Source organism: Orycteropus afer, unplaced genomic scaffold (genome assembly GCF_000298275.1).
Source record: "Orycteropus afer afer isolate SDZICR_OR568_19922 unplaced genomic scaffold, OryAfe1.0 scaffold00032, whole genome shotgun sequence".
Lineage (NCBI taxonomy): Eukaryota > Metazoa > Chordata > Mammalia > Tubulidentata > Orycteropodidae > Orycteropus > Orycteropus afer.
In genome coordinates this window covers 10,426,981-10,435,993 of record NW_006921619.1, presented here as the reverse complement: position 1 = coordinate 10,435,993, position 9,013 = coordinate 10,426,981, and the positions used below count along the sequence as shown (strand labels likewise).

Genomic DNA, 9,013 nt, shown 5'->3' with positions numbered 1-9,013 from the left:
GCATTATTTACAATAGCAAAAGGATGGAAACAATGTAGGTGCCCACCAACAGAATTATGGATAACCAGACTATGGTACATACACACAACAGAATACTACACAACACTAAAGAATAGCATAGAATCTTCAAAACACCGCATAACATGGATGAACTTGGAGGATGTTATGCTGAGTGAAATAAGTCAATCACAGGACAAATATTATATTAGTCCCTTATTGTACAAAGTCAAGGAAAGGTTTATATACAGAAGGAAACTTTCTTTGTTGGTTACCAGAGTGAGAGGGGAAGGGAGGGAAGACTGCTAGATAGGTAGAGACAAGTATTGATTTGGATGAAGGGAAGGGCAATGTACCAAATATGAGTGATCAACACGGTGGCATTAAGAAAGAGGAAGACATAAAGAGGTACATGGTTCAAAAAAGATGAACCCTTTTGCACATACAGTACTGTGTTGTCAATTATGGCAAACATTGATCTACAGGTGGATAGATTGGTGGACAGGCTAAACAATCAGGTATGTCTAGGCATGGGGGAGTGTGCTCATGACCATATATAGGGTTGGTAGACAATGTTTCTAGAAGCGTATTTGTATGTTCTGTAACAATGTCCAGGTATGTAGTAGAGCTGACAAAGGACAAGGTTGTGGTGACTTCTTGGCCACTGCCAGCTACCCAGAGGGAACGAGTAGTTGTACCTGTGGGCTCGGGACCATGGTCACAGGGGACTTCAAGCTCAATTGGCATAACATACTACACAAAAACATTGTTCCACATCCTACTTTGGTTGAGTAGCAACTGGGATCTTAAAAGCTTGCAAATGGCCATCTAGATGCAACGATGAATCTCCCCTTGTCCAGAACAAAGAAGAATGAAGAAAACCAAAGACCCATGGAAACAATTAGTCCAAGGGACTGGTAGACTGCGTGATCCTCTGCCTATATGACCATGAGACCAGAAGAACTAGCTGGTGGCCAACTACCACTGTCAACCACTTGGAGGGGGGATCTTGTGTAGGAGATCCTGGATAGAATGGGAGAACAATGTGGAACAAAACTCAAAATTATATTAAAAAAAAAGAAGAAGAAAAAGAAGAAAGAAGGAGGAGAAGGAGAAGTGGGAGGGGACGAAGAAGACCAGTGTTGCTGTTCTGATAGAGCCTTGGTGAAACCCTCGAGACTACGGCCCCTAGCTGCCCTCCACAGGTCTGGAATTGAACTCTTGTGGCTTCCAGCCAAATACAAGACCAGCATATGAGCTGAACATTTACCTTAGGTAGATACACTCCTTGGAGACATTAATCATGGGACAATAGAAGGGCTGTGTATGCACAGGGAGATTGCTCGGGGGACAAATGTACATGGGAGGGAAGGACACAGGGAAGAGGTAACTATGGGGAGAAAGTGGGATGAGAGCTGTTGCATTGTGGGAAGCTGCAGTCAATGTCACAAGACAAGTGTATGTGAACTGCTGTATGGAAAATGAATTTGCTCTGTAAAAGTTCACCCAAATCACTATTAAAAAATAAAAACAAACAAGCAAACAAACAAACAAAAACCTACAGGAAAAGTAAAAGACTAAAAAAAAAAAAACACGTGCAGTTCTACTCTGTACATGTGGTCACCTTGAGTCAGAATCAACTCAGTGGCAACTAATAACAAGAAGAAAATTGGGGAGGGTTTAAGAGTTGAAATAAGGAATAAGATTAAAAATAATAAAGAAACAGATTTAAGTTCATGTTATTAGCATTTTTGTAACCAGTTTAGAACTTAGTCATCAATCTTGTGGAGTATGTTGTCAACTTCTTAAGGAATTTATAACACAGAAAATGTAATATTATAATTTCCATTTTATTTTCAGAATAAATTTTTGATTAAATACATTTGCAATTAAAATTTAAATATTTAGGAAGAAAAGAATTAAAAAAATGCAAAAACGTACTGCTATGTTGTGGTACTTAATATTAACCACAAAATCCAGTGTACAGAAAATAATAATTTACTTTCAATATAATAACAATTATTACTTTTTCTCTAAATTCATAAGTAATGCACGGTCTTTGTTAGAAAAAAATCAAACTGTTGAAAATCAAAACAAAGAAAAAAAATCACTTACAATGGTGCCACATAGAGATAATTATTAACAATTTTGTATGTGGTCTTCCAGATGTACATAGACAAAATTGTGTATATTTATATAATGGAAGTGGGATTATGCTAGCATGTTTATGATCTGTTTTTATTTTTGATTGCATATATTGACATAAAGTGTATGTCTACATTATCTTAAATGTATCTGTATATTTCATTGCACATATGTATCTATATATGTAATTGAACTTTTTTTATTCAGTAATTAGATTGCCAACTGATTTTTGCTAAAATAAAGGGCACAACATGAATAATTGTTTTGGAGTAACCTGTAGAAAAGGAATTGCTGGGCTATAGAGTGTACACATTCTCAAGGCTTTTGACATATATTACCAAACTCCTCTCTGGAAAAGCTCTAACTGATACTTCCTCAGCAGTGCCTGAGTGTGCCAGATTCCACACACTTGCAGCAATGAGTACAAAGGTTCATGATTATTTAATTTGATTAAGAGGTTCTTGTAGTTTACTATGTAAAATTATAAATAAATCATTCAATCTCTCTCACACACACATACACACACAAAAAAACCTGCTGGATGACAGTATTTGCATCTGGGAGATAATGGAGTCAAACAAGATAATCTCGAAGGTTCCTTCCAGGTCTCAGATTTTGATCCTTTAGGTCTGTAAAGCACTAGGTGGTTGTGGTATAGGCTGTACCCACAGGGGTGAGTGATGACAAAGAATTGGTTATATGGATATTTTAGAACAAAATATCACATTTGTCACAAATATCAGCAAGTCAAGACAAAACCAACAATCATGTGAGAGCCCAGAAGACTAGAGGGTCATTTTAGTCTCATCTAGAACTTACGAATTCAGAACTCCTCTCATGAAGACACTAGACTGTAAAACAAAATGGCATATTTTTTTTTTTCAGAAAAAAAAAAAGTAAAAACATATCCACTGTGGCTTTTTTCTTTATCACCTTGACGTTAAATAAAAAACAAAAAAAACAAACTCACTGCCATCGAGTGGATCCTACTCATAGCGACCCCTCTTTGGGTTGCCGAGGAGGTATCACTACTGAAGTAGATTGCCCAACCTGCCTTCTGAGGAGTGGCTGGTGGGTTTGAACTACCAGCCTTCTGGTTAGCAGTCAAATACCTTAGGCACTATAGTTTTTTTTTTTTTCCTCCCCGCTGAAATAACAAACGGCTTTACTATTCCAGACACATAACTCTTTATAGTGAAATTCATTTAAACAAACATTTGAAAGATTTGTATTTCTTTGTACCATGCATCTTGCCAGGATCATTGAATGTGCATCATTGCGGTGCTAAAAAATATTAAACACCAACTAAAACATGTTAAACTTGATGCATACAACTGTATTAATCTCATTTCGGACTCCTGAGGTCTGCCGGCCTTTATTCATGTCTTAGTCTAGGGCCATGACTCAGTGAATCCTCTTGCTGCAGCCTGCCGGACTTCCTGGATCTCCCATTCTGCTTAGTCCTTTTTATTTCCTTTATTTTTGTTTCATTTCACCTGAGGAGATTTCCTTTCTGATCATCTAGGTAGCCAGCCTTAGTGGACCCAGGATGAATCAAATGCTAGTCAAACGCTGCCCTCCCGGATCAGAGTTTGGCCTTTCCCAAGGTATAACCTTTGATTATTATCAAGTCTTGGGGGTGGACAGTGAGGAAAGCAAAGGCCTGGATTTGGTGAGATACCACCAATCCCAAATGACCTCAAGGTCACACACAGCTCACTCACCGTCTTGGTGACCTGGGTAACTCGGTATAATACAAACTGGTTACCACTTTGGTTTTGATCGTTATATTTCTTCAGAGCAGCATCCACAGCCTTAAAAACGTCCGGGTTGTTGCAGTCAATATCATTCGAGAAGGATTCCTGGGTGAAACTTGGGAGTAGCCTGGAGCAGAAGAAAATGATGGTGATTAGTTTCATGATTTAACACTCTTCCTTCTAGTTGCTGAGGGGTGGTTCCATCAAGAGTCGTCTCCAACCCCTTATCTCCTCAACCCTCTTCTTTCCCTGCCTCAGCACTCCGGGGCCCTGCTTGGACTCCTGCTGCCATACACTGTTTGCTCTGTTCCAAAAGGACAAAAGACACTGCTGGGTTATCCAAACAGATTTCGGGTTGGAACATTACAACACTGGGGTTGCTGACCCGCCTGTTTGCATTCTAAAAGTACAGGGGAGGGTGCAGAGCATTTTTTCCATGTGATTGCACAACATGCTTTATGGACTAACTGAGAGCAGTATCTAATAAGGGAGAAGAAGAAAAAAAAAAAAAAAACATGAATTAGCATAGTTATTTCCTTATGACTTTCCCAAAGCCATTTAAAAAGGTCCCTGGAAGTAACAACAATGCAAGTGTCCACTGTGCAGAAACACCTTTCCCATAGACTTTCCTTGCAGGATATTTGCATAGAAACAAGCTATCAATCATACTGCATGCCTGGGGAAGCCCAGGCACAGAGGCATGAAGTGAGTGCTGGGAGTCCCAAACTAAGACATCGGTGCAACTAAAAATAAAATATGACCATCCTGTCTGGTCTCTGACCCATCCATCCCCTTTCCACTTGGCTTTAGTTCTATAAAGCAAAAAAGCTTCCCACCGGAGAGGAGACAGAGGAGAAGCCTACACACAGATGGGCTAAAGCTCTGAGCTCCTACCCTTGTTTCTTGTTTCTGTGAAGGTAGATGTGGGTGTCTTTCCCTTCGTAGGCCTAAACAGACTTTTTGATAAAGTTTTAACTATTCAGGGAGAGAAGGTCTGTGGCTAGATTAAAGACTCGGGTTAGCCCAGGGGAGATGTTTGCCCTCAGTTCTTACCAGAAAAAAACAAAAAACAAAAAACAAAAAACCTGGTTAATTTCTTTGTTGTTGTTGATAGGGATTTCTTGTAGCTTGGAGATTCAGTGTCTCTGAGAGCTTGCAGACAAAAGGGGTCAATGTAGGCTGAATGGTGGCCTTGAAGCCAAGTGGCAGGAACATGAACTGGGCAGTGAATTCAATCTGGATTCTGATCTAATTCTGTTTCTTAATTAAATATTTAAGAGCTATGTAACCCTGGCCTTTCTAAACCTCAGTTTCCTCACCTGCAAAATGTGGGAAATAGTACCTATATTAAATGGAAATACACAGAGCCCAGTAATCAGTTCTTATAAATTATACCTGCTATCAGAGTGGGATAGTTAAAAATTCCTGTTTTACTGAAACAGTTTGAGGTACATGGTGATGGTAGAAGGTGAGAAAGGAGAAGGCTCTGCTCACCTTTTCTCCTTAGGCTGGGTACTTTCTCTCTAGTCTCAAATGTTGTTGTTGTTATTGTTATGTGCCATCCAGTCAGATCCAACTCATACCAACCCCTCCTTGGGTTTCTGAGACAGTATCACAACAGAAGTAGGTTGCCCCATCTTCCTTCCAAGGAGTGGCTGGTGGGTTTGAACTGCCAGCCTTCTGGTAAGCAGTCAAGTGCCTTAGGCACTATGCTACCGGAGTTCACTTTGGGGTCCGAGGACACTTTATTCACACTGTAATCCTCTATCTTTTCCTTTCTTCCCAAACCCAGGTTCAAGTCTTTTGAAACAGGCCAATAAGACATCAGGTTATCTCTACCTTCCAGCTAGGGTGGTGACATTCAAAATATTTAAAAATCAATATGAGCAATCAGACCAGATGTAACAGCCAAACAGAATAGTTACTAGACACACTAACTGTACCAGCTAAAAAGGCTGACTCTGCAGAAACATACCCCTCCATGATGGTATGAATGCAGGGGAAAAGATGAGCAGAAGAAAAAAAACATTAAGTGTGGAAGTTCTTACAATGACAGAAAAGGGAAGCCAGCAGAGGTGGAGAAACTGAAGCTTGGAGAGTGAGGAAAAGACTGACGGGGCTTGGTTCAGGAAGAGTTGAAAGAGAACAGTCAAGGCAGATGTTTCAATTTATTAACTACAAGGTCTTCTTTGAGTCTAATCTTTATTCTCTAAAAAATGGTGATTGGGGTAGAGACTGGCTAGTTATTCATCAAATCCATTTTCCTTTCCTCCTTGGCATACAGCTAGATTTCATTTACCATCCTTCCTAGTATTGTTGTTGTTGTTTTGTGCCTTCGAGTCGGACCCAACTCATAGCGACCCATCCTTGGGTTTCCGAGGCGGTATCTCTACGGAAATAGATTGCCCAACCTTCCTTCCGAGGAGTGGCTGGTGGGTTTGAACTGCCAGCCTTCTGGTTAGCAGTCAAGTGCCTTAGGCACTACGCTACCAGAACTTCCACTTCCTAGTATTAGGTGTGGCCAATGAAATGTGAGCTTAACATATGTATCCCACTTCCAAGTCTGGCTCATAAAAACCAGTCTTGTGGCCCTCTACTCTCTCCCCATGCAGGCTAGATACAGAGGATCAAGCATAAAATGTTGAGGCCCAAGAGAAGGGCAAAGCCACAAGATGGAAGGAGACTGAGACCCCAAATCACCATATGGAGGGCCATCAGCAAATAACCCACACTGAATTGTTACTTAAGAGAGAAATCAAATTCTGTGTTGTTAATCCACTAAGCTTATTTGCTACAGCAGCTGGCCTACTAATGCAATATTACCTGTATAAGAGAGTTGTAAGGATTAAATTACATAACATATGAAAATCTCCTGACTCACAATACATGCTTAACGTACACATTGATTAAACAAACATTTCTTGAGCACCTAGTATGTTAGGCACTTTAATGAACAAAACAAAGGCCAGATAGTCTTGGGGATAGAGGAAAAGGAAGAATCAACAAAAATTTCTTGTCCGTCAGACTTGAAAAAATGGTACACTTACAGAAAGGGTGATATTGGGAAGTAGATGAAGAAATTTTTTGGAGTACTTTCTGGAGAATAAGGAGTTTGCGTTTTAGATATTCAAGGAGGTAGTAATACTATATTGTCCCTGTTGATATCACCTTTGGAAATAGATCAAATACAGATTTATAAGCAAACAATCATAACTTTTTGGCCATCATGACACAGAAATCTAGAAAAGCAGCCATCAATAGTATATTGTCTAAAACCTCTAGTAGAATGTAAGCTCCCTGAGGGTAAGGATTGTTTATTACACTGCTTTTCCCCTGAAGCAATTGTGTTCATATATTATGAATGCATTCATTTGAAATGAATTGAGTTTTCAACTTTTATGTTTTCTAAACGATATTTTCATCAACTTAAGCAATGTTTTAACAGTACTTTATAAACGATAACATGCTACTCAAATGTTTCTGTGAGAAGATAATATTTTAAGATATTAATCTATTTTTTTGGGGGGGGGCAGGCCTCCCTGGACTTGGAAGTTAAGTAGCTCTGGTGGCACAGTGCCTAAGGCATTTGACTCCTAATAAGATGTTAGTGGTTCAAACCCACCAGTTGCTCTGTGAAAGGAAGATAGGGCAATCTACTTCTGTAAGATTTATCACCTTGGAAACCCAATGGGGGTCGCTATTAGCCAGAATTGACTTGGTGGCGCTGGGTTTGGTTTTTTGATTTTGGATTTGGCCTTTACCTTTCTCTGCTCCCTGTTCAGTCAACCCTGCATTCATACCACCATGAAGGGGTATGTTTCTGCAGAGTCAGCCTTTTTAGCTGGTACAGTTAGTGTGTCTAGTAACTATTCTGACTGGCTGTTACATCTGGTCTGATTGCTCATATTGATTTTTAAATATTTTGAATGTCACCACCCTAGCTGGAAGGTAGAGATAACCTGATGTCTTATTGGCCTGTTTCTAAAGACTTGAACCTGGGTTTGGAAAGAAAGGAAAAGATAGAGGATTACAGTGTGAATAAAGTGTCCTCTGACCCCAAAGTGCACTAAAAGGACTTATCTGAGACTAGAGAGAAAGTACCTAGCCCAGGGAGAAAAGATGAGCAGAGCAGAGGGGCCTGGTGTTTTCTGAAGCAGACAACACTGTGCTCTACTTTTTGGGCATGTAATCTGGAAGGCAGCAAGATGCTAGAAGGAAAATAGTTGTATGGTATATTTTGGCAGTCATGCCCATTAGTAGTCTCACAGAGACTCCTATCTCCCCAATTTGATACAGACATAGCAGATAAACCAGACCCAAGATGTGATAAGAATATTGTGGCTGTCCCTTAGCAGGGAGGACCTGGTGGGCCAATGATCAGGCCAATGTCCCCCACAAAAGATCTTGCCACTATGTGAGATTCTAGAACTATTTGGGGTATGACAAGGTGAGAGGACTCCAAAAAGGACTGGGATTAAGTTTCCCATGATCCCAGCACGATAGTAACCTGAAATAGAAATGAATTTGTTCTGAAAATGCAGTAAGATTTCTTGCGCACCTGAATTTATGGTCATGATTCATGGCTCTCCACCAGTGTTTGACTATAGAATTGGCTGGTTGAGTGATAAGGAAAGAAAGGTAAAATCCATCCAGGGAGGCCAAAATAATTATGATTCGTAATTGGACTTATGACTTATTTTATTCAAAGAAAATTTAGAGGACAAGAAATAACTAATGGGAGAGAATTTGGGTAACATTTATAAGAATAATCCTTTAAGTGATATATACTTTCTTGGTATATCCAAATATAGCATAATCAGTAATACAGAAAAATTCTAGAGTTAAGGAGTTAAGTCCAAGAAAGAAAGAAATTCTGAGGATTAGAGATTTGGCTTAAATGATATGACAGGATGAACTATGATTTGTAGCTCTGAGATCTTTCCTCTCCTTTCCATTTCCTTCTCTCTCCTTGCACCAATTTCTCCATCATCTACATCTTACCCTATTCTGTATGAAAGTAAGGTTAAAATAACTTGTAATCTTTGCATTTATTACTGGTCGTGTTAAATTTATAGTTCTGATTCTGAACATTACTCACATTTTTCAATCAGATT

General features: G+C 39.5%; 1 protein-coding gene across 1 annotated transcript in view; it reads right to left on the bottom strand.

Annotated features, from left to right (window-relative positions):
* Window positions 1-4,061, bottom strand: part of KNG1 (kininogen 1) — a 42,869-nt gene extending 38,808 nt beyond the window's left edge. Inside the window, exon 1 of the mRNA XM_007935983.1 lies at window positions 3,867-4,061. Within this exon, the coding sequence (XP_007934174.1) occupies window positions 3,867-4,061 (195 nt within the window). The remainder of the gene's footprint in view (window positions 1-3,866) is intronic.
* Window positions 4,062-9,013: the final 4,952 nt, after the last annotated feature.